This window comes from Diadema antillarum, unplaced genomic scaffold (assembly GCF_040938485.1).
Source record: "Diadema antillarum isolate AM-2024a unplaced genomic scaffold, OU_Dant_1.0 scf00000010, whole genome shotgun sequence".
NCBI lineage: Eukaryota > Metazoa > Echinodermata > Echinoidea > Diadematoida > Diadematidae > Diadema > Diadema antillarum.
The window spans coordinates 1,756,312-1,781,906 of NW_027270899.1; the positions used below are offsets into that span (position 1 = coordinate 1,756,312).

At 39.2% G+C, this 25,595-nt stretch overlaps 1 protein-coding gene across 1 annotated transcript in view; it reads left to right on the forward strand.

The window, feature by feature from the left end:
- Positions 1-23,476, forward strand: part of LOC139720018 (prominin-1-A-like) — a 322,225-nt gene extending 298,749 nt beyond the window's left edge. The window contains exons 23-24 of the mRNA XM_071631397.1: positions 22,638-22,756; positions 23,317-23,476. Of these exons, the coding sequence (XP_071487498.1) occupies positions 22,638-22,756; positions 23,317-23,404 (207 nt within the window). The 3' untranslated portion in view covers positions 23,405-23,476. The remainder of the gene's footprint in view (positions 1-22,637; positions 22,757-23,316) is intronic.
- The last annotated feature ends 2,119 nt before the right edge of the window (positions 23,477-25,595 follow it).

Consider the following 25,595-nt stretch of genomic DNA (forward strand, 5'->3'; position numbering starts at 1 on the left):
CAATGATGCTACACAGATGGTCAGCCATTCGTTCAAATGAAACTAAGTTCAAGGAAAAGAAACACACTCAACACATTTGTGACAAACATGTCATTTTATTTCTTTACCAGTTATGTGAAACTGCCATCTTACTTTGTCAAGATGCACTCTAGACCTATATATATTGGGAGAACCATGCATACTGCCAGAGGCAACCGGTCGCCATAGCGGCATTTCTATAGTTACATATGTATACAATAGTTGTGATAATAAGTTCATCATCTTTGGCTTTAATGGGTATATAGCCTATTTCACTATTAAAGGACAAGTCCACCTACAAAATGGATTGAGTGAATGCAGCAATATTAGTAGAACATGTTGATAAGATCAGTGAAAGTTTGGGGAAAATCATGAAATTGGTCTAAAAGTTATAAATTTTTGAAGTTTTTAAAGTCACTGCTGGATGAGAAGACTGCTACAGTGTATGATATGCGTAGAACAATGTAAGGAAAATATAAAGAGAATTTCATGAAATGTATTTAAAAAAAAAAACAAGAAGTGCACATTTCCTCGACTTGTCACTGACGTATGTTAAGGGTTAAATGCTTAATAAAAAAAAATCCCCTACCTTCTGAAAGAGGCAAGTCAAGTGCTCTTTTGTTATGCGAGAAAAGTGAAAATATGTTGAATTTTCTTTATATTTCCTTCATATCGTTCTACACTTGTTTGTTTGTTCATTTCCATCTGAGAAGATGGCTGGATAGCCCATTTTCAGCTACGTTAAGCTGGTCTTCCATGGGGTCCAGTTGGATGTGAGGTAGGACCACTTCAACGGTTTAACATGTGACATCACAAGCTGTAGAAGTCTTCTCATCCATCAACAGTGACTAAGCAGAAACTTATAAAATTCATAACTTTTGAACGGATTGTTCGATTATCTTCGAACTTTCACTGATGTATCCTCTTGCTGCAATCACTCAATCTGCATGTCTATGAAGATGGTCTTGTCCTTTAAGTTGCATTGATTGTATTTAGGGTATGATACCGTAAAATCGGCACGGCTATACCTTGCCCTACTCACTCACCATAGTGTTCTTTCCCGAGCAAGACCTAAAATGTCAAAAAGCACACCTTCGGAAAACCAAAAAAGTCACTTTCACTTTCTTTTTGAAAAGGATCGTAGCTTGGTCTCCTCGTGTCGTCATCAGCAAAATTTAAGTCGCCCATTACCCGCCACATTCTTAATTAGGTCTAGGTCAATCTATTTTGAAGTATGTCTACATGGTATAAAACAGGAGACAACTGAAAATACAAGAAATTATTCACTAAAATTGTCACTATCGGTGTCCCTGGCACTGTTAGTGAATTGTTAAAACAGCACCACTGTTGTTAGCTTCTGTGTGGCCTTGTGATATTAGGCTATTAGCGCTGTTAGTGAATTTGACTAACAGCACATTTCTGTGCGGCCAAATCGTCTCTATCAGTGCTGTTAGTGCGCTGCTAGCGCTAACAACGTTTCTGTGCGGCCGCCTTAAGGTCCATGAATCCGAAGCCCAACACACTATCCATTGAACTACATGTACATCACCCCCCATAGGTACTTTGTATCAAGTACTGTATACGCGGTTATTTTCGCGAATTTCGCGAGTTTTGGGCTGATCGCGAAATTAAAAACACGCGAAAATATTACCCCGTCATACCTTATGTACAAATCGATGACAAAATGCATCCAATGCTGGCCAGACCAACGCGGCTGTTACACCGGCCAGTACGTACACACACTCCTACTAGTACGTATGCTATGGGGCTGCGGACTGTAGTATTTAGGATCACGACAGGGTAGAATCGTGGACAAATATCAACTTGATATCAAAAAATTTCTTCAATTTGAAGACTTACCAGTAAAGTTAAAGTATTGACAGCAGGGTTCGTGCAACGTTTGGTTCTGCCAATAGTCCCTTTCTGTTAGAATTGATGACTTAATGTGACTCGGTTGAGAGGAACCTGAGAGAGCTTGAGAGCCACGCTGAATTGACGGCCAGCGCATGTCATGTGCACACATCACATGCACACAAATTTACAGATTTCTGTGTGAGTATGCGCTGGCCATCAATTCAGTGTAGCTCTCCCAGGTTCCTCTGGACCGAGCCACATTATAGTCATCAATTCGAACAGAAAGGGACTATTGGCAGGACCAAACGTTGCATGAACCTTGTTTTCAATACTTCATCTCTACAAGTATGTCTTCAAATTGAAGAAATTTTTTGATTTCAAGTTGATATTTGTCCGCGATATTCCCCTGTCGTGATCCTGAATGCTACAGTCCGCAGCCCCATTATACGCTATGCGTACGGGGCTGCTGGTCGCAGTTACGTGCTACGTTTGCCTAAGGGAACGAACATTGGCTCGACGTGGTTGGGTAAGGCCAAGGGATGCATGTAAAACTTTCGCTAGCGCTAGCGCAGCTCTGAAAATTTGTCATCTACATTTTGTTGCAACATTTGGTAGGTACTTGTGAATGCCGTGTGTGAGTGTCTCACTGCAAGTTCCCGTAATTGTTTCATTTTATAAATCCTCTACTGTGTCTTTTCTATTGTCATGTTTGGGAAGTCACAATGCAAATGGAAAAACGTTACGAGTATGTTGGCAAGTGTTTGAACGTGTTTCTCGGGCTTGGCAGTAGACCCTACTACTAACATTACTAGTATCAATCGCGAATTTAACAACACGCGAAAATGCCACTGATACCGCGATTCGCGAAAATATTTGTACGCGAAAATATTGGCGTATACAGTAATATCTCTCTACAGTGAAGCTAAGTTTCAATTTCAACCAATTTTTTTGACATGATCCCGACATCCAATAAAAAACGAAGGGCACACTTCTGATAGCCCAACGTTTCAGCAACAACATATTAAAATCTGGAAGAAATTCATTCAAGAATAAGTGAGCTTGTGCTCCATGAAGACGGTCATGTCAATTTTCATTTCCAGAAAAAATGCACTTCCATAGAGATAATACGTCAAAAACCCCATTCCTTCAAATGGGTACCATGCCCCACCTGGGGGGGGGGGGGGGAGGGGAGGGCCAGAGGGACCCAATCCACCCTCTTCTCTTGAACCAGGGCCCCGTTGCTAGAAACTTTGCGTTTAAATGCAACTTGCAACTGATTGTCACTGGCCAATCAAAATCATTGTTGCATGCATGTCTTCTTAATAGGGCAGACCCTGAGCCAATCAGAATGGTTGTTTCAAAATTAGCAATTATTTGCAATTGATTGCAACTTTCTTGCAACGGGGCCCAGAAGTGATACAGCTAGGTTAATGCAATAAGTTAGTATATCGATGACTTGTTTCAAGTCAATTCATGGCGGAATAAGGGATGCCCCCTTTGGGACCCAGGGGAGGGGGTTTGGATGGTTCCAAATGGGGACTTAAATTGTATGTTGACTTCATATTCTTCTTTAAAAACCCTTGATGAATTTTCACCAAACTTGGCAGCAAAAAACCAGCATGCCTAGGGGGTTAGGATCTCAATTTGCTCAACTGGCCACCATACCCCCCCCCCCCCACCCCACCCCCAAATAAGATAATAATAGTAATAATAATGAATAAATAAATAAATAAATAAAAAATTAAAGAATATTTACAAGTCTTCTTTAGAAACAGAAGTGATAAAGCAAAGTTAATAACATGAGGTAGTACATTGATGACTGTTGTTCCAAGTTTGTTCATTGCAGATCGAGGGGTGCCCCCCCCCCCTTCTTGGAGTCGTGTGGGGATCCAGCTCTCAGAGCTGCCCCCACCCCAAGTTTCCAATGTTCTCAGGTAAGAGTCTGCAAGAATGCATGGAACATGAAATCGTGACACTCGGGTGAGCATGAGACCCCCAGGTCTCTTGTTAGTAAATAGCGGACGCCTTCCATAAGGTAAACTGAGTAATAATCTTGCATAAAAGAGTGTTATGTCCCATGTGCAGCCAGCAGATCTACAGGTGTACAATTTTTGCAAGTTATGTACATTACTGTTGGGACAACAAAGTAGAATTTGCAGCAGCGTTCGAGACAAAAGTTAAGATCTCAATCAATTTGTTCAACACCGGGCACCATGCTCCCCTTTGGGGACCCGAGGGGGCCTAATCTCCGGTGCCAGGTAAAAATGGCAGAGGTAAAAATGGCAGAGGTAAAAATGGCAGAGGTAAAAAGGGCAGAGGTGAAAATGGCAGGGGTAAAAATGGCAGAGGTAAAAATGGCAGAGGTAAAAATGGCAGAGGTAAAAATGGCAGAGGAAAAATGGCAGAGGTAAAAATGGCAGAGGCAAAAATGGCAGAGGTAAAATTGGCAGAGGTAAAAATGGCAGGGGTAAAAATGGCAGGGGTAAAAATGGCAGGGGTAAAAATGGCAGAGGTAAAAATGGCAGAGGTAAAAATGGCAGAGGTAAAAAAAGGCAGTGGTAGAAATGGCAGGGGTAAAAATGGCAGAGGTAAAAATGGCAGAGGTAAAAAAGGCAGAGATAAAAATGGCAGGGGTAAAAATGGCAGAGGTAAAAATGGCAGAGGTAAAAATGGCAGAGGTAATAATGTCAGAGGTAAAGATGTCAGAGGTAAATAACTATCATGTCAGTGGTAAAAATGTCAGAGGTAAAGTTGTCAGTGGTCGTAATGTCAATGGTCAAAATGCCAGAGATAAAAATGTCATTGATAAAAATTTAGTCATAGAAATGCAAGAGGACGAGGTAAAGGTGACAGAGTTTTGTTTTTTTTCTTCATGTTTCTGACACTTTTCTCGCAATACGCGCTTTTCGTGCCTTCTCCTGAAATGAAGCACGGGGGAGACCGGGGAGAAATATGGGACACTCATGTAATTTGAAAAATGCTCGGCCAGTCAACAATCCAATTATATCAGTGAAACGATGAGCCTCGGTACACCTGAAAATGGACATATTAACCACTATACAGCTCTACAGGTATCTTGTCAGTAAAATATCAAACTTACTATAGATCTGGTAGGTCCTATAGATATTTTGATAAGTGTGCAAACTTCTGAGAATAAAATTGCTTGATAACAGACATGCAGGTATGAAAAATTTGCAGGGATCTTTTACTGTTTCTGTTACCACTGGGAGAAATTTAGTAGGGCAGTGTTACATTTCTCCCCACAGCACATGTAAATCCTACTTTGGTCATGATGGTTATCCAATTTCTCTCCAGGTTGTCTCATTTCTCCCCGCTTGATGTCCCATTTCCCCCAAAATTAGGGTTAAACAAATCATTAATTACATGAAAATGTTTATATATATATAGGGGTATCACTAAGTACTCTACTATAAATTTCAGAACCTATACTACATAATTATGATTATGACCTAGTTTGACAAAATATTTTAAAAGTTACCAGGAATCTCTTATGATGATGCAAAAATGTCCCATTTCTTCCCGGTCTCCCCTACACTTTCCTGCATTTTTTTTTTTTTTCACGGATAACATCTGCGTTTTAATGGAAAGGACCAAACCTCCCACCCAGCCGCCAACGTCTCTAAGTTTAGACTAACATAGTGACAGCGAACTGCCTGCAAACAGGTTTTCTTACATGGTTATTTTATGTTATTTTCTGTGACCCACGTGTATCAAAGGATATCCTTTTTGTGAGGAATTTGTCATTTGTATATATTTAAGGAGCCTTATTTTAATCAATAATGAAAAAATAGCTTTAATTCATTTTCCATCATTACTTCTCATGCAGCAGAAGTGTTATAATCGATCTCATATATCAATGCAGGACAGAGCTCTGAATTTGCTACACGAGCAAACCCCGGAAATGACTATTCAAACTGAACTGCTAATAAAATAAAGACTTCTCCACCAAATTGATTCTGATGTTATTTCACTGAAGAATGGATGCTCCACCCAACAAGCTATTAAAAATACTATCGCATTTTATCCCAGCAAAGTCCTAAAAACCTGCTGTTCAAATTTTGGGGGCCACCCTGTATAGTGTAAGCTCACCGTAATATTGTCGTTTATCTATTTGCGTCTAATCATCAAAGTGCCACAGTTTTCGTAGCATTGTAGTCTTTCGAAGCAAGTGTAAATGGCCCTATATAATGTATAGTACATACTCTGCCAAATTTAGCGACTTCCCATGAAAACGAGTAGCATTAGTTCTCACCTTTAAACTGACATGGTGCAATCTGTGTAGTCACTGTAAACAGTTTTTGAATGCATTCATTATAAATCATAATCTGGAAGTCAACCACGAGCCCCAAATATTCTTACACTCGTGTGCTACATACTACTTAACTACCCCCTCCCCCCCTCCTGAAAAAAAAAAAATATACGTTTGTGAATGTAATGAAATGTTTTTAACGATCAGAATAGTAAAATCTTCGTTTGACACCAGGGTATATCCATATTTTTGCTAAAAAATATTAACGAATTTTGAGCCTGTATATTTTTGTTACACCCCTTTTGTAATTTCAGCTGAAAGATTCATTTTACTTTTTAGTGAAGTTTTCTTACTGTTGTTGTATAACGAGGGAACAACGTCATTTTCGGAAGCTGAATCTACCAATCTTCACCAACACATCATGTTGATAAATTTACTACATTAATCATAATGGAATCTGACTTTGGAGCAACTGCTAAGTTTGAAAGGCATCAAACATTTACTTTTTTTTTTTTCGCCTGTGGATTCGTTCAACAATAATTGAAAGAAATCCCATGGCAAACTATCGGTTTTTACTCTCACTAGAACAGTCTATTGCTAATGTTCGTCTCCAGTTTTAATAGGCATAAGTTTGTAAAGTGACCACGAAGTGTTCATTAAACTTCGAGATATTTGTTTTTGCACCATGTGATACTTGAACAATGTGATAAAATATTTTGCAAGAGTTTGCTTATGTCTGCCGTTACATCTGCTGTAGTTTGTTTTTTGCGTTTTGTATGTTAATGCTTCTACATTATGTCGTGATCAGGCCTTGTGAGATAAATAGGCTCCTACGAAACCAGGGGGGCATTTCATCAACGAGTTCGTTGGAGGTTTTCACCGACAAATTTGCTATCAGCCAATCAGACGCAAGGATTTCAGTAGCTTTTAACAGTTGTCAGTGTAAATCACTGACAAAAAGTTTCATGAAACGGTCCCCTGAATGTGAGAAAATAACATAGAACAGGTGAAAAATTAGCGGTTTGCTTCGACTATGTCTCCTTCACTTCTTTACACTAAACAGTTAAAAAATATACTAGCCTGGACGTGAGCGGAATTCGTTTGTGTGAGAGTGTGTATGTGAGAGTATGTAGCACCTGCGTATTATGTTTATACCAAAAGTAGGTTCCTGTGTGTGTGTGTGTGTGTGTGTGTGTGTACGTGTGTGATAACTTCATTGGGCGAAACAACGTAGGATTATGCTGTTTAAGGGGTTTGCAGCATTGTTGGAAATTCCCTTATAATGATGAATAATAGTAATAATAATGATAATTTGCCATAGGCCTACTAGGCTCTTAGCTGGTTTAATATTCCTCTGAAAAGACAGATTACACTATTACACTTGAACCAAACTCAGAATAATGAGAGTGATCTATTTAAAAAAAAAAACGTAATTCCATAAATATTCTTCAAATCTGCAGTTTGGATTCGATAATTCGATAGATACAGTTTGCTCTGGCTAGGTTATTATTCAGAACCTCTTACTACATACGTTTACCTCTGACGAAATCGCTCTCATTACTTCTGACATTAACTCTTGACATTTTTACCTCTGACATAATTACCTCTGCCATTTTTACCTCTGCCATTTTTACCTCTGCCATTTTTACCTCTGCCATATTTACCTCTGCCATTTTTACCTCTGCCATTTTTTCCTCTGCCATTTTTACCTCTGCCATTTTTATCTCTGCCATTTTTACCTCTGCCATTTTTACCTCTGCCATTTTTACCCCTGCCATTTTTACCTCTCCCATTTTTACCCCTGCCATTTTTACCTCTGCCATTTTTACCTCTGCCATTTTTAACCGAACCTAATCTCCCCCCCCCCCCCAACATTAGGGAATATTTACAATTCTTCTCTACAGGGTGTCTCAAATAAAACTATACACTTTTGAAATGGCTGCCGAATAAGAAATATATGATTCTGGTTGAAAAGGTTTATATGTATGGATAGCTTATGGACTCAACTTTCATATGACACCAAAAAGTCTAGAAATAATGCATGTTTGAATGAGCACTGCTCACTTTTGTAAAGGGTACGAAAATTAGGCTGTGCAGGAATTAGCCTTCTAAATTTGCGACAGGTGAGTCTGTTGGAGCTTACAAGACTGAAGTTGATATCATAAATTTATGATCAATTCTCTCTATCGCCAGTGACCTAAAAAGTACCCGGATGTTGATTTAAGCGTCATTTACGGTGCATTATGGGACAGTCCGGTAGCAAAGTCACTTCCGTTCGTACGCGCGTGATACGTGACTAATGCTATTTACACACACAACCGACTGTATTCTATGTGTACTTCCGGTTTTCTTGACTTGAATTACAGCTTTAATATGATTTGAAATTTCTCAATTCTTAAGAAATTGCTGTTTATACGACTATTGGTTGTTGCTGCGTAGCTGCCATGTGTCATTCGCACGACAATAAATGAAAAAAAATCTACAGAAATAGGACCCATACTGGCATGCGAGACTTGACGTGGACGCGTGGGTGAAGTTTGCGGGTGACTCCACAGCGCAGTACGTGCGCACGCGACTTACTAGTAGTGGCAGTAGGCCTAGTAGTGCCTACGTACTTACTTACTTGGAAGAAGTTGCTTTCGGAGACAGGATAAGTTCGAGATCACGGTTCGTTCCCGGTTGTGTTCGCAACGTTTCGACAGAGGATAAATTTTTTTTAAAAGATGGGCATTCCATTAGGCCCAAGATATATCCAGGTGGGTGAATACTTTCCAGCATATTTTCAGCGTATGCAGAGATGTGATGTGCACATCGATCGCATGATCAAGCAGTACGTTGTACCGGTGTGTTAGCTTATGCGTGCAGTGGTGCATGCTAATGCATAGGCTGGCCGGCCTAGGGCAATGCATGCGGGGGCTGTACAGTGTACGAGTATGACAGGCCTGGCCACTCGCTAGCATGGCTCGGGCGGGCGGTACAGCTGCCTATATACATGTACTGTACTAGTGTCCGTGGTCGGCACGGTGCTATAGGTAAGGTACACGTACGCGCACGCTTGGGCTGTGCAAATTATGCCCCCGGCCGCGCCGGAAGTGCCCTTGCTATGAAGTGCCCTAAATCTTGACGAAAAAGCCACATCCGGGTACTTTTTAGGTCATTGGCGATAGCGAGAATTGCGATCAGTTTGGGTTTGCTGAGTGAATTTTATGGATTATCAAGCCAAACTTTTATGCATAAGTAAATCGCAGTTGCATTTATTTTATTGTGGCATTGCAAATTTCCCTGGTAGACTCAGTGGTGTGTTCATTTGAGTCAGGATGAGGTGATGGTACAAAACCTCCACCCCACATTGAACATCTCATGGATTTACTTAATACCCAGGGCGGTTTTTCTCTTGCATAAAAATTTGGTTTAATAAACCATAAGATTCACTCAGCAAACCCAAACTGATCGCAATTGATCATACATTTATCATATCAACTTCAGTTTTGCAAGCTCCAACGGACTCACCTGTCGCAAATTTAAAAGGCTAATTCCTGCGCAGCCTAATTTTCATACCCTTTACAAAAGTGAGCAGTGCTCATTCAAGCATGAATTATTTGTAGACTTTTTGGTGTCATATGAAAGTTGAGTCCATAAGCTATCCATGCATATAAACCTTTTCCCCCGAGAATCATATATTTCTTATTCGGCAGCCATTTCAAAAGTGTATAGTTTTATTTTAGACACCCTGTAGAACCAAACTTGATAAAGCAAAGTTACTTTGTGTCTGTTCATTAATGACTGTAGTTCCAAGTTTGTTCATTGCAATGCCCCCCCCCCCCCCAAAAAAAAAAAAAATCAGGGGGGGGGGGGGAGCAAACACACCTCCAAAATTAAGGAATATTCAATGATATTGTTCTCTAGAATCAAAAGTGATCGGGCTTTAAGTCTTTTTTTATGCCTCCGCCACGAAGTGGTGCCGGAGGCATTATGTTTTCGGGTTGTCCGTACGTACGTCCGTCCGCTTTCGTTTACGCGATAACTTGAGTAATATTTACTGGAATTTTACCAAACTTGGTCCAAGTATAAAATATGATAGGGCAATTATTTGATTAGATTTTGGGTGAAATAGGGTAAAGGTTAAAGGTCAAAGGTCAAGGTCAAATCCTAAGATTTATCTGTTTATGTGATAACACAAAACTGGATGAAGCAGCTTTCACCAAACTTGGTCCAAGGATGATGTATGATGGGACAATTAGTTGAGTAGATTTTAGTGACATTGGCAAGAGGTCAAAGGTCAAAAAGTCAAGGTCAAATGCTACAAATGTTGCAATTTCCCCCATATCTATGCAATGCCCGAAGGTATTTTATTGAAACTTAGTGTGGACATGTACTACTGCGTAAAGATTCTCCAGAGAGAGTTTCATGTCATAAGGTCAAAGGTCAAAGGTCAAAGGTTAGGTGAAAATGTTGCAATATCACTTTTCTCGCAAATGGTTCAATTTATCTTCGTGGAACTTGGTACATACGCATGTACTGTCTGGCAGGGATTATCTGGGGAATTTAGGGTCATGGGTCAATAGTCAGGGGTCAAAGGTCAAGGTCAACTCCTCAAAATTTTACTATTTCCCTCATATGCTAGTATATGCAATGCTTGCATTATTAGTTTCAAAACTTAATACATGCATTACCTAATGGAGATTCTCCATGAAATTTCCAGCCAGAAGGTCAAAGGTTAAGGGTCAAAGGCCAGGTTTCAATGCCCCCCCCCCCCAAAAAAAAAAAAAAAAAAAAAAAAAGAAGAAGTCTATTTTGTACTATCATCACACTCTTTCTTCATACCTTGGAAATTACTCAATGCATAAACTTCCCCAAAATTCCCCAAATATGTGTACCTGCACTCTTAGAAAATTAAGCAAACCCAGTTCAAGACATTTCTGACAAACATGTCATTTCAATATTTTGCCAGTTATGTGAAACTGTCATGGATCACACGTTGTGAAGACATTGTACTATACGCCTATTGGGAGAATCATGCATTATGGCGGAGGCATCAGTCGCCATAGCGACATTTCTAGTTTTTTTTTTAACTGCATAGTCCAACATTCTATAAAGTACAGTGTACCTTGCAGGTATTTTTACCAGTGTGATGGTATATATATGCAAATGGACACCATGCCCCCAGCTCTCAAAGCTACCCCACCACAAGTTTCCAATGTTCTCAGGCAAGAATCTGCCAGAATGCATGGAAGGTGAACTTGCGATACTCAGGTGAGCGCAAGACCCCTGGGTCTAATATCTTTGTGCTAGGAAAACTTGAACTCCTTGTTCAGACCATGTTTAGACTAACTTTCAACTGCACTGGAATTTCCCCTTTAAGGGCTTAGTTCTCAGTTCTCCCATCTTAACCGGGAATATTGACAAAATCATCCCTGACATTACAGAGGGCTTGAATGATCACCCAAGGGGCGGAGGCAGCTGCCATAAGGGCCACTAATACTATATTGATGTCAGATTTAGTGGCAGTGGTCAGTGCCACATTTCCATAAAACATTAGATCATAATAACAGTTCCAGAGGAGATGGTGATTGCTCAAAAATATTCCCCTTAAATAGTGAATTGAAAGTCAGCCAGACAAAGACGAATGTAAGTTATTTAATTTTGTCACTCTATGATTGGGTGAAAGTGAACCTTTTTCTGTTACCTTTGTCTGCATGTACAGACAAGTTATGTAACTCGAGTGAGCAGCCCAATTGGCTGGAAGAAGGTTGTCTTTGTAAACCTTATGTCTCGATTTTAGGGAAAAGTGATAGATGTGCTGAGCTCAGGTTTTTCCCTCTTGACTTTCCTTCTACAAGAACCATTTATAACCTAGAAGTTGCTGAAGATAAAATTCATCAATTCATCAATATTCATTTGGAATAGAATTACTTTCGGAGCTATCGCTGTTTGCCGTGTTTTCCTTTGGCCCTCACTTAGATCCCCTACCAATCTTGGAGAAACTGCCGGTGGAAGTATCTAGTGTAACACTCTTTTTTTGAATTGTTTGTTGTTGGTAAAACGTGTACTTTGTAGGCGATGTTACTATGCAGTTGTCACCAGATGTAACACCTTTAAACTGAGTGTTACTGAAGTATAAGTATAGTATCAGGATCAGTTCACGATGATAATAATGTGAAGTGATGCGAATGAAGTCCAGTTCAGCCAGGATGCCTTTTATTATTCGAAATACAGAAATGCATTCATTGATGGAAATACAGTATTGATATATAACACTTGGCACTCCCTGTTGTGCTCCCAATTGGGGCTGGAGTGTATGGCTGATATCCCTCTGCCGGGTGGCAAGAGGACTGGCAGCACCAGAGTTTGGGCTGTACAACAACCAAGAACATGGATTTACAGGAACATTTATACTTAAACTTGTGAATATACTATCTTTAGTACTTTGCATAAAATGAAAGAGGAGATAATTATTTACTAATGCTTATGCTGGATATTTCTAAGAAGGGCAATCCAAATTTGGGAAGGGGAAAGTTCTTAGACCATGATCATGAGATTTTATGAATGGAGTCACTACTCTGTTGTAGTGGTCATCAGCACAATGGAATGTGCTGGTCAAGTGTTTAGGCAGAAGTCTAAAACAAAGGGACACATAGAGGTGGGTGGAATGGGTCAGTGGGGACTGACCACTTTCCAAATAAACCAGTGCATAATGCGTCATAATGCACTGCAAGGACGTTTACAGAGGGAAGTGAGTGGGGAGAACGACACAATTTTGGGTCTTACACTAGCATTGTGGATCGCATGCATACAGAAAGTTCCCCATGCATCCCTGGGCCACCAAATGAAAAGTGGCAACTGAATGAAAAGCGACCATCAAATGAAAAGTGACCAGCAAATGAAAAGTGATGATCGATTCAAAAGTGATGATCAAACAAAAATGACAGTCGATTCAAAAGTGAAAGTCAAATGAAAAGTGACAATGAAAAAGTGACAAGCGAATGAATAGTGACGACCACATCAAAAGTGACTGCCAAATGAAAACTGACAATGAAATTTAAAGTGACCACCAAATGGATAGCGACAACCACATCAAAAGCGACGGTCAAATGAATAGTGACAATCAAAAAAGAGGTGTCAATCAAATCAATAGTGATGATCACATCAAAAGTGACCACCATCAAATCAAAAGTGGCTGCGATCAATTGAAAAGTACAATGACCACCATCAAATCAAAAGTGGCAGCGATCAAATGAAAAGTGCTTATCATCAAATGAAAAGTGGTCACCATCAAATTAAAAGTGGCTCCGATCAAATTAAAGCTGTCCTTTTCACGCGAACACTACGAACGCCGAAAGGACAACTTTAATTCTATGGCCACAGGGATCTCGCCAGCGTATATCACCCTTGTCGGCGCCGACAAGCGTGCGGTTTGAAGAAACAATTGCCAACAAGGGTAAAATTTGCCGACAAGGGTAATACCACGCGTGAACTTGCTTGACAAGCTAAGTTCGGACCAATTTCTCACCTTTTTTACTCTTGATTTTCTGGCTAGAAAAGAAGCTAGAAGTTGAAAGGAACAGCAGTTAACAAGCGCAAAAAGTTATCCACACAGTCACCGCACTGATCACAACATCGCGGCTCTCAACATAGCTAATAGTTGCACACTCCACATCACACACTTGCTCGCTTACATGTGCTCTGATTCGGGATCCACACACACAGCAATTTGTGTGAAGTTGCACCTTGCCACAGACAGCCGCCTGTGTGTACATACATGCCGGTATTGTGAGAGGGAGAGAGAGGACGGAAAAAGAGGGTCGGAGGCCAAGGGAGGCTGAAGAAGGCTGACACGTGCTCACCTGTTGTCACGCTTGTTGTCGGGTTACGCAATAACAAAACGATATGAAATGCATGCCCCCCTCCACCAAAGGTTTTTATGCCTCCGCCACGAAGTGGTGCCGGAGGCATTATGTTTTCGGGTTGTCCGTCCGTCCGTCCGTCCTTCCGTCCGTCCGTCCGTCCTTCCGTCCGTCCGTCCGTCCTTCCGTCCGTCCGTCCGTCTTTCCGTCCGTCCGTAATGAATTTTGTGGACAAGGTAACTATCAAAAGCTGTTGAGGTATCCTGATGAAACTTGGCATGTATGTGTATTAGGGGGTGAAGTTGTGCCTATCAACTTTTGGGTGCACGTGCTCAAGGTCAAAGGTCAAAAGGTCAAGGTCAAATACATAAATTTCACTATTTCCACCATATCTATGCAATGCCTGAAGATATTTTCTTGAAACTTAGTGTATACATGTATTACCCAATTTAGATTCTCTGGTGAAAGTTTGGGTCATGAGGTCAAAGGTCAAAGGTCAAAAGGTAGAGTAAAAGTATTAAAACTTCTTTTTTTTCTCTGTAAATTGGAAAATTGTTCAAGGTATCTTCATGGAACATAGTATATATACATGTACTGACTGGCAGTGATTATCTAGAGAATGTAGGGTTCATGGGGTCAAAGGTCAGGGGTCAAAGGTCAAGTGCAACACTTCAAAATTTTACTATTTCCCTCATGTTCATGCAATGCCAGCAGGATTAGTATTTTTTTTTTACACTTGGTGTATGCATGTGTAACCTAATAGAAATTCTCTGGAGAGTTTTTTTTTCTTTTTCTTTTTTTATTGCCTCAAAGGTCAAAAGGTCAAAGATCAAGTGAAAGTGCTGAACTAACTTTTTCCTCCATATCTCGGAAGTGGCTCAATTTATCGTGAAACCTACTGCATATCTATGCATGTTCTACCTGAAAGTGATTATCTTATGAATTTTAGGGTCTAAGGCCAGATGAACATGGTAACAATTTACTATTCAGTACAGAAATTGCACTTTTTCTCCATACCGGTACCATGAAAATTACTCAATGCATAAATGTATGAATGGGTCAAAGTCAAGTTAAAGTCCTTAAATCCCCAAATACATGCTCTCCTATTCATCCAATTAAACCAAGTTCAAGGAAGGTGAACATTCAACACATTTCTGACAAACTTGTCATTTCAATATTTTGCCAGTTTTGTGAAAATGTAATCACACATTGTCCACATGGACTATCTAGACCTATTAGGAGAATCATGCATTATGGCGGAGGCATACCAGTCGCCATAGCGACATTTCTAGTTTTTTTTTTTTTTTGCTGCTTTGGTTTGTTTGTTTGTTTGTCTGCCTGTCTATATACTCTCTCTATTCGCAAAATAAGTCAAAATTTGGGAACAGATTAGGATGAAATTTTCAGGAACAGTTGGTTGGTAAAATGGCGCAAGGAAGAGATGATTAAATTTTGGTAGTGAGCAGGACTTATAATACCACCGGAATTCACCGCAAGGATCAAGGATTTTTAGACTTTGTTTTGTATATTTGAAAGGATTCGTATCAATTCCTTAGGTAGCTTGCCATCGGCAATGATACAAAATAAGATGTGTTCAAAGCATTGCCGCAGAGAGAAAATTACCTACATCTTTCATAAAATGTGTATAAAACAAAACAAAAAACAAACAAATGTGCGATGGAGTATAGCAAATGCAAATTGTTTATTTTTTTTGGTAGATTCAGCAGATTATTTATTTTTTATATCTAAAAGGCCATGCGTTCCATTTGAGCCTTTTCATTTTCCATGGATTCGTAAACGTCGTTTCTGAATATTCCATTTTCCTTCTCCTGGCCCAAATTAGTAATTCTGTCATGATGGTCTTTCAAGTTCAACGTACCTAATGCTCCACGTGCTTCTGGCTTGGTTTGTTAACAGGGTTAGGGGGCCTGCATGGGCAGAAAATAAATGACTTATCATTCATCGCCATTCCAAGCTGGTTTACATGCTATTTACACGCTGTTTACGACCACTGAAGTAAGGTGGGAGTACGCGCGGCATTCCTTTATCTGACATCTGGCTTTCGTGGAAATTTCCACAAGCCATGATATCAAGTTTCCCCACTGCCTGTGGTCGTGTTTTTTTGTTATTCTTCATTACGAACATTGATTTGTTCAACTTGAAAAAGTGTAGATAATTTGCTTCGAGCACGTGTTTCTTTCTTTTCTTTTTTATTGCAGCGTGGTAACATTTTGTTTTGTTCATCGTCCGTGCATGGGAGGAGAACGATAGGAATGACAGGGGAGAAAATAAACTGAAAAAAGGAAGCATTTTTTGAGCAAGCTGTCTTTGTTTTTCTCTACACCAACATTAGTTGATATCACCAAGTTATAGTTTTTGTCGAGCCCACCGGAGGTGCGGGGAGACTAAGGGATCACCTGCGGCGTCTGTCCGTCCGTCCGTCCGTCTGTCCGTCCGTCGTCCGTCCGTCCGTCCGTCCGTCCGTCGTCTGTCCGTAACGCTACAAAAACTTCAATAACTCTTTACTCTGGGCTTCAAGTGCAATCAAACTTCGAGGGAAGAGGGGTCATACAAAGTTTCACATTTAACCATGTATGAAGGTCACCTCAAGGTCAAAGCTCACAGGCAGGTGGATCAATGAACTTTAGGGCCCAATGTTACAAATATGTAAGTTTTATGGCGCATTTCTATTATGGGTCATAACTTTTGATCCATAGGTCCGTTTGTTACCAAACTTGGGTGGTAGATGTCCCTTGGGGAGAGGATGGTCACCACAAGGTCAAAGGTCACAGGCAGGGGTCAACAAACTTTTAGGGCCCAATGTTTGATCCATAGGTCCATTTGTTACCAAACTTGGATGGTAGATATCTCTTGGGGAGTGGATGGTCACCACAAGGTCAAAGGTCACAGGCAGGGGTCAACGAACTTTAAGGGCTCAATGTTAAGTTTTATGGCACGTTTCTTTTTTGCCATAAATTTTTACTCTTTTGTATCTCTTTTTATCTGTTATATCTCTTTTTTTTAATCTGTTATATCCCATTCGCGTACAATTTCTTGTACATGAATGGGCGAGACACATTATGGCACTTGCCTTGTTTTTTTTTTTCTGGCTAGATAATTAAAAAAAGTTATGAATGGACTTGAACTCAATTTTCTCGGAAATTTTGATAATGTATAAGGAATAGATAGTTTAATTTAGGTATAATGATCCATAGATGGGCGGAGTTCAGCGCCCTCTCTCTTCCCCCTTTTCTTTTTTTTTCTTTTTTTTTTTTTAGTTCATTATTGAAATATTTGTTCTCCATCACCGATATGAAGTGTGCTCTCCTTTCCATTTCGTACTTCCATCCCTTCTCTGTCCCAATCACTGCATATGTGTGAAAATGGATCTGTTTGGGATTCATGAACACAACGTATTAATGTATTATATTAATGTTAATTAGGGAAGTTTGGTGGGGTTTTTTGTGTGTGCTTTTTCATTTTTTTTTTTCATGCTCTTGCTTCAAAGAGCTACGCTTTTCCCCCGGCAAATTAATAATGGATACCGCACGCAGAGGTCCACGTTTTGATGTGAACAACCAAACATTCTTTATCTATTAAAAATATTTTTTTTTAAGTTTACAGTAAAGAATGTTTGGTTGTTCACATAATGTAAAAGATATGATTTTGACATTTTATGAGCATTTTCTTCTTCTTGTTTTTTATTACAGGAGAGAGCAAAATGCTATTCTCTTTAGCAATGCTGCGAAGGCATATTTGTGATGCAGTTTTGATTTTCGTTAACACATGATTTGTTCTCTTTCCAGATCAGTTCTTGATTTAGTGACAGGTAACAATGTTTTTCACATTCACACAAGGCAGTTTGGTTAGCCAGTGAAATTTCGAAATAAAGTGATGGCCCCAAAACGGTGTTACTCTGAGGGTTTGTTCCGAAATAATGATTGAATAATACTCGTACATTCCTTATTATTCTGAAGGTTCGTTAATTGGAAAATAATAAAGAAACAATGTCCGTTAATTTCCAAACGAAATCAGTTTTGTTATTTCGAACGTTCTGCCAGTGAAATTTCAGAATAAAACAGTTACACTTTTCTTACTCTGAGGGTTCGTTACTCCGACAGAAAAAATAGTAATGAAATAGTACTAGATTCTATATTCTGAAGATTTGTTAACCAAAAAATAGTAAAGAAAAAAACGTCCTTAACTTTCAAAACGAAATCAGTTGTCATTTCGAACATTCTGCCAGTGAAATTTCGGAATAAGTAATGAGTATCTTTTTTAGGTAGAAATGTGCGCTTTATAAGAGTCTCACTATTATTATAAAACGATGGCACAAAACAGTGAAATTTCAGAATAAAACAGTTACACTTTTCTTACTCTGAGGGATCGTTACTCCGACAGAAATAATAATGATAAAATAATATTAGATTCTTTATTTTGAAGAATCGTTAACCAAAAAAAATAAAGAAAAATGTCTGTAAATTTCAAAACAAAATCAGTGTGTCATTTCAAACGTTCTGCCAGTGAAATTTCGGAATAAAACGACTGCCCCATAAACAGTTACAGTTTTCTTACTCTGAGGGTTCATTACTCTGACAGAAATTATAATGATAAAATAAATCTAGATTCTTTATTCTGAAGGTTCTTTAATCCAAAAATGATTAAGAGAAAATGTTTGTTAATTTCACAACGAAATCAGTTTTGTTATTTCGAACTTTCTGCCAGTATAATTTCGGAATAAAAAGACGGCCCAAAACGGTCACAGTTTTCTTTTACTCTGAAGGTACGTTGATCCGAAAGAATAATGACGATAAAATACTATAGATTCTTAATTCTGAACGATCGTTAATCGGAAAACGATAAAGAAGACACGTCCATTTATTTCCAATCAAAGTCAGTTTCATTTCGAACTTTCGCAAGTATAATTTCGGAATAAAACGACGGCCCCAAAACGGTTACAGTTTTCATACTCTGACGGCACAAAACATTTACAGTTTTCTTACTCTAGGGGTTTGTTACTCCGACAGAAATGATAATGATAAAATGATACTAGATTCTTTATACTGAAGGTTCGTTAACCGAAAACTAAATAAAGAAAAATGTCTGTAAACTTCAAAACGAAATCAGTGTGTCATTTCGAACGTTCTGCCAGTGAAATTTCAGAATAAAACAACGGCCCCAAAACGGTTGAAGTATTCTTTTACTCTGAAGGTTCGTTAATCCAAAAGAATAATATTGATAAAATACTATAGATTCTCAATTCTGAATGATCGTTAATCGGAAAACGATAAAGAAGAAATGTTCATTTATTTCTAAACAAATTCAGTTTTTGTTATTTCGAACGTTCAGCCAGTGTAATTTCGGAATGAAACGACGGCCCCAAAACGGTTACAGTTTTCGTACTCTGAGGGTTCGTTACTCCGAAAGAATAATGATAAAATGATACACTACATTCTTAATTCTGAATGATCGTTAATCAAAAAATGATAAGAAGAGATGTTCGTTTATATCCAAACGAAATCAGTTTTGTTATTTCGAACGTTCTGCCAGTATAATTTCGGAATACAACAACAGCCCCAAAACGGTTACAGTTTTCTTACTCTGAAGGTTTGTTATTCCGAAACAATAATGATGATAGATAATACTAGATTCTTTTCTGAAGGTTCGTTGATCGGAAAATAGTAAAGAAAAAAAATGTTTGTTAATCTCCGAACGAAATCAGTTCTGTTTAGTTTGAACATTCATCTGTAGTACCAACCTTTGGTGTTGTTGTTGTTTTCAATTAACAAACCTTCGAAATACTCAGTAATGAATCGTTTCACTTTATGATTAAACAAACCTTCGGAATAATGACCATCACTCGTGTAATCAGGGAGGTACATTTTTGTATGATATCTCTTTGATGTCACGGCCAAACTACCGCAGTATACCCAGAAAGGAAAGTGCAACGATGTCCCAAAAGTTCTTGCTTCTCGCGCATCTGCATGCAGTAGGCCTACCACGTGGTCGAGCAGGCGGTGAGAAAGCAAAAACACTACTACGTGTGTGTAATAGTTAGTGCACGGCGTGCGTTGTTGCGATGCAGAGATGGCTAATTACATTGCAACAGTGCAACAGGAAAGGCCTAAAAGAAATCGGAACCTTCACCATCGGTACCTACTTCTCTTTCATTTATTGTTTAGGAACTGCTACCAACAAAAGGTATGGAGTTTCTGCATTATTTCTGTGAGAATATGCCCCTCACAACGCTTATTACATCTCCGTGAAAATGCCGCATTTAGTGGCATTTTTAGCGGCGATTTATCTGTGTTGTGTTGAGCATTAGCGAGGCTTCCGCGCTTCACGCGGGAGGGGGAAACCCCCTCCCGTACCCACCCCCAGAACAGCGCTAATGAGTGCCGACAAGCATGAAGAAATTCCTGGCAAGAACCCTGGGCCAGAACTGATTTGACCGCTGCCAGAAACCATTTGATGGCTGGTACTATGGAGAGCCATCACATAAAAAGTGACGGTGTTCAAATGAAAACTGACGGTGATCAAATCAAAAGTAGCAGCGATCAAACTGTTTAGGTGATCAAATCAAGTTATCCTTTCCGCTTTCCATACTTATCAGGCCCGTAACTAGGATTTTTATGGGGGGGGTTCAAAATTGGAAATAATGGACCTTTCTGTGGGAGTTATTAAAGCAACCAAGCGGGATAGGGTCTCACTCTGGGAGGGGTATATTTTCAATCGTAAAAACGATCAATTCTTCACCTTTAATAGTTCAGTTTGACACATGTATCAGCCGTGAAGAAAAGTCTCTGATCATCTTCGTGCCTATATACCGAATTGTTCTTATACCTATGCATATCTAGGGAAAACGGCGCCCAGGGCAAGCGCGAAAATTGCTCCCCTAATCTCTGAAAAAGTGTTCAACCCCAACCCCATCCCGGTAGGGACTTAAAAAAGTCCACATGATATGCTTTTTCAAGCACTTAAAAGGGGTCTTTTAAGGGTAATTTAAATGTAATCAATTTTGATAAATTTTGGCGAGCGGCGAGCGCAGCGAGCGAGCCAAAAATTTTTGCATTTCAACTTACAAAACATGGAATTCTTGTCATTTTTTGGTTATTAAATCTTACAATTCTAATCAAGATAATTATAGTTACGGCCTTAAACGATTTATACCAACAAACTGAGGACTTGAAAAAATACTCTAAATTGGTATGAGCAAGTGAGCCAAAATTTGTATATTTCTGTGTAGGAAACATTGCACTTATCTCATAGTTCGTTGTACTTGTAAATCATACAATGCTGGCACACTGTTATATGGTGGCTTGCCCTGTATATAGAATTATAACAGATCATGCAACAATTGAATCCAAAAGCTTGCAAAAACTTACAAATCAGTGTTAGCATTTTCTGAACATGTTCGTATATAGGGGTCTTTTGAGGGTGATTTAAATGTAATAAATTTTGATAAATTTTGGCGAGCGAGCGCAGCGAGCAAGCCGAAAATTTTTGTATATCAGCTTACAAAACATTGAATTCTTGTCATTTATTGGTTATTAAATCTTACAATTCTAATCAAGATAGAGTGACGGCCTTAAATGATTTATACCAACAACAGACCGAGGACTTGAAAAAATACTCTAGATTAGTACGAGCGAGTGAGCCGAAATTTGCATATTTCTGTGTAGGAAACATTGCACTTATCTCATAGTTTGTTGTACTTGTAAATCATACAATGCTGGCACACCGTTATATGGTGGTTTGCCCTGTATATAAAATAACAGATCATGTGATATTGAATCCAAAAGCTTGCTAAAACTTACAAATCAGTGTGAGCATTTTCTAAACATGTTCCTATATAGGGGTCTTTTGAGGGTGATTCAAATGTAATCAATTTTGATCAATTTTGACGAGCGAGTGAAGCGAGCGAGCCGAAAATTTTTTTTATTTCAGCTTACAAAACATTGAATTCTTGTCATTTTTTGGTTATTAAATTTTACAATTGTAATCGAGATATGGTGATGGCCTTATAGATAACGATTTATACCTACAAACTGAGGACTTGAAAAAATACTCTAAATTAGTACGAGCGAGTGAGCCGAAATTTGTATATTTCTGTGTAGGACACATTGCACTTATCTCATAGTTCGTTGTATAAGTACTCGTAAGTCATACAATGCTGGCACACTGTTATATGGTGTCATGCCCTGTATATTAAATAACAGATCATGCGACAATTGAATCCAAAAGCTTGCTAAAATTTACAAATCAGTGTAAGCATTTTTTGAACATGTTCGTTTATATCGTGTCATCCTTCTGTCGTATTTGGAGCTTTGGGAAGAAGTTTTCACTTTTTTGTGTGTGTGTTCAAGCGGACCCTGCTCGCTAGGGGGGGGGGGGGGTTCGTTTGAACCCCCTGCAACCCCCCCCCCCCCCCTAGTTACGGGCCTGCTTCTATAGGTGAAGTTTTATCGTTGCTAGTTTGTATATCTATAGCCGCTTTAGAGTTAGAGGTATTCATGGCACTTCAATTAATAACGGCTCAAAGCTCAGGTGAACATCAAGCTCTCACCTCATGTTACCCAAAGCATGTTGTATGTTACGGTGAATAGATAACCTCATAATTTTCTGTCTTACTCTTCATATCTGTTGTCCAGAATACTCTATGGTTCATGCTTGGTGGGTGCGTCATTCTTCTCATTCCAAGCATCATCTTTGCAGTCAAACTATCAAAATTCTACAGACGTATGAAGTTCTTTGAGGATATCTACGGAGAGTAAGTTTGAGAGGATTGATATGTATTGTGCAGATCATTTACAAAATAACAAGAATATCTTGTAAGGAGAAAGAAAAGAACCTACAGCAAACAGTGTGGCCCTGACATTGTATCAAGTGAGCACTTGCATCATGTCAGATAGAAGTGAGATTAAAAGTAAGTTGAACACACAGGTTGGCATGTGTAGAATCAATGAGTTTACAGACTACCAGGTAGGTAGCTAGTATTTATTACATGATACTGGTATGATTCCCCACCCCCTCCCCCTCAACAAAATAAAAAACAAAAACAATGCAGTGCCCATACTCTGAAAGAGATCATCTGTGAGATGTCTTGCGTTTACCGTGCATGCCACAACAAGTCATGACACAAATTATGAAAAGAAAAGTCAGTTCATGTTTGATAGTTTGATAGTTTTAAATAGTTAAAAATGTGATGAGTCACTTCATAAAATAACAAGATATGTGTCTTTACTTTCATGCTTTAAGCACAATATATTCCCGAATGAATTAATCCAACTGTACGTGTAATTCTATAATTGTTTTGCATTCTTTTTTTAGCAATGACTTGGATACGCTGCCTATGAAAGCATATGGTAAGTGCTTCTTGATTTATGTTCATTGCATTAAGTTTAAGTTCAAAGGGTAAGATATGTACCAGTATGTAACCTTCCCTTACAAAATACTTGTTTAATGAAAAACTTGCACAGACCACATTTCCTAGTTTAGAAGGTGTAACTTCATGACAAAAGAACAAGTTAGTCCAATTAATCTTCTGTATTTATGGAAAAGTTCACCTTATAATGATGACTATTGACATAGACATTCATAATGCACTAACATATAGCTGATTCTGGGTGCATACGCTGGTTGGGGAGGAAGTCCTTGAGCCTTGGTGATTAAGTTTGCCTTTTCCTCCCCTGGCAACCAGCGGTATGCACCTAAAATCACATTCTTTATCGTGTAATATGACTTTCTATTTGTATATTATGTTGAATTGTCAAGTAAATATGATAATAACAATAATAATGATAATGATAATAATAATGATGATAATAATAATAATAATAATAATGATAATAATAATAATGATAATAACGATAATAATTATTATAATAATAATAATAATAACAACAACAACCCATCACATATTCAGGGTGCATTTTACCAAATGCAATGAAAACATTTGTTTTTACTCTCTGAATTGTACTTCCATATTTTTCAGAAAATTTTTTGACAACTGTGCACCATAGGATAATTGGAAAGCCTGTGTCCCCAAAAGAACCTTGTGGTAGGGTTAGCTTTGCGTTGATAAAGAAATCTGTTATATCACCCACTTATGAAGAGCTAGGAGGTGGCACAGTTGGTTACAGGTCTGCTTTGCAATCAGATGGCTTGGGTTCAAGTCCCAATGAGTCTAATTGAGCCATGTTACGTGTTATGGTGCTGTGCCATCTAGTACGAGGCAAAACAGCTCCCTCAGATAGGACTAAAAATGAATTGTTCGAGAGAGTCAAATCTTATGCACGTAAAAGGTCCCGCTTCATTCATGCATCACAAAAAAAGTGTGCAAATCTGGTGAAGTGGACTGCCCCAGGTGACTAGCAATAGTCAGCTTATGGCATCAACCAAGCACATAGTGCTACAGGAGATGAAGAACCCTCTCCCTCTCATGGATGAAGACCTATGCAATTTGTCTCTTACAGTCCTGCTCTGATAGCAATTGAAGATAGTTTCCTTGGTTTCCATGGGATCCTGTTCTGCCAAAATGGTTAAGTACAGGTTCACTTGAAAGAGAATTGCATTCGACACAGCCGAGACTATAAATGATGATCTGCCTCATGATAAATTCTTACTGTACCTTTGAATTGCATTATCCCTTAATGCCACCCTCTGTCTCACAAAATAAACAAAGAGAAAGCAAAGAAAGCCCCACTGATGTGTCCTACACCACCCCACACCCCATCCACTGTTGCCCTAAACAGGCGGCCTGCCAGCAGGAATGCTTCTTTTTTCCTTTAGCGACTGTCCTTTGACGTCTCATTTTCTGTTTATACAATTTACCTCTTAGGGATTGAATTTTATATCTATTGCCAATTCAGGTGAGAATATTCTTTTTGTAACCTGGCTAGGGTCTAGCGGTATTCCTAGGACTAGTTTTAGAGTGTGCTGGGTCTCCAAAATCGTGAAGTTTAATCAGAAATTTGTGTCATCAATCAGGGTACTCCATGCTACACTAATAGTCCTGTATGTAATGTGTTTCTGCGTAATAGGTAAATTTTTGCAGCCATTGTAACAGCCACTGAGTAGCCACGAGTTCCAGATGCCATTCAAAAGTTGTGTTAATACTTAAGAAGGCTTTTAAACATACCTTGTGCTCTCTTATCATGAAAAACCCCAAACCCAAGCACTCAGACCCATCTACTTCATTTCAAGCTGGGTCTGGTAGGCAGTCAGTAGTAACCACCAAAAAAATGCAGTGTTTTCTCTCCTTCCATCTCCCCCTGACTCACAAGGGGTTTCTCCTTCTTCCTGCTTGTCAAGGCAACATGACCATCCCGGGTCTGCCAACTGAAGGGCAGACTAGGGAAGTCTGCACTGAATTCCAAGAATTCATGGCTGCGTTGCTCAAGTATCTAAAGGCCCTGTCACACCTTTCCGGGTAAGGATTGCGTGTGACTTACGGAGAGTAATTTTTGCTACCCGGAGATCCCCGCAGATGGCCTGCACATGACATTACCTAGCACGTATCTCGCCCGTAGTTGCCGGGAGGTGCGCACGCAAATCCTATTTACCCACAGCCATGTTTAGGCCCTGTCACACCTTTCCGGGCAAGCTAC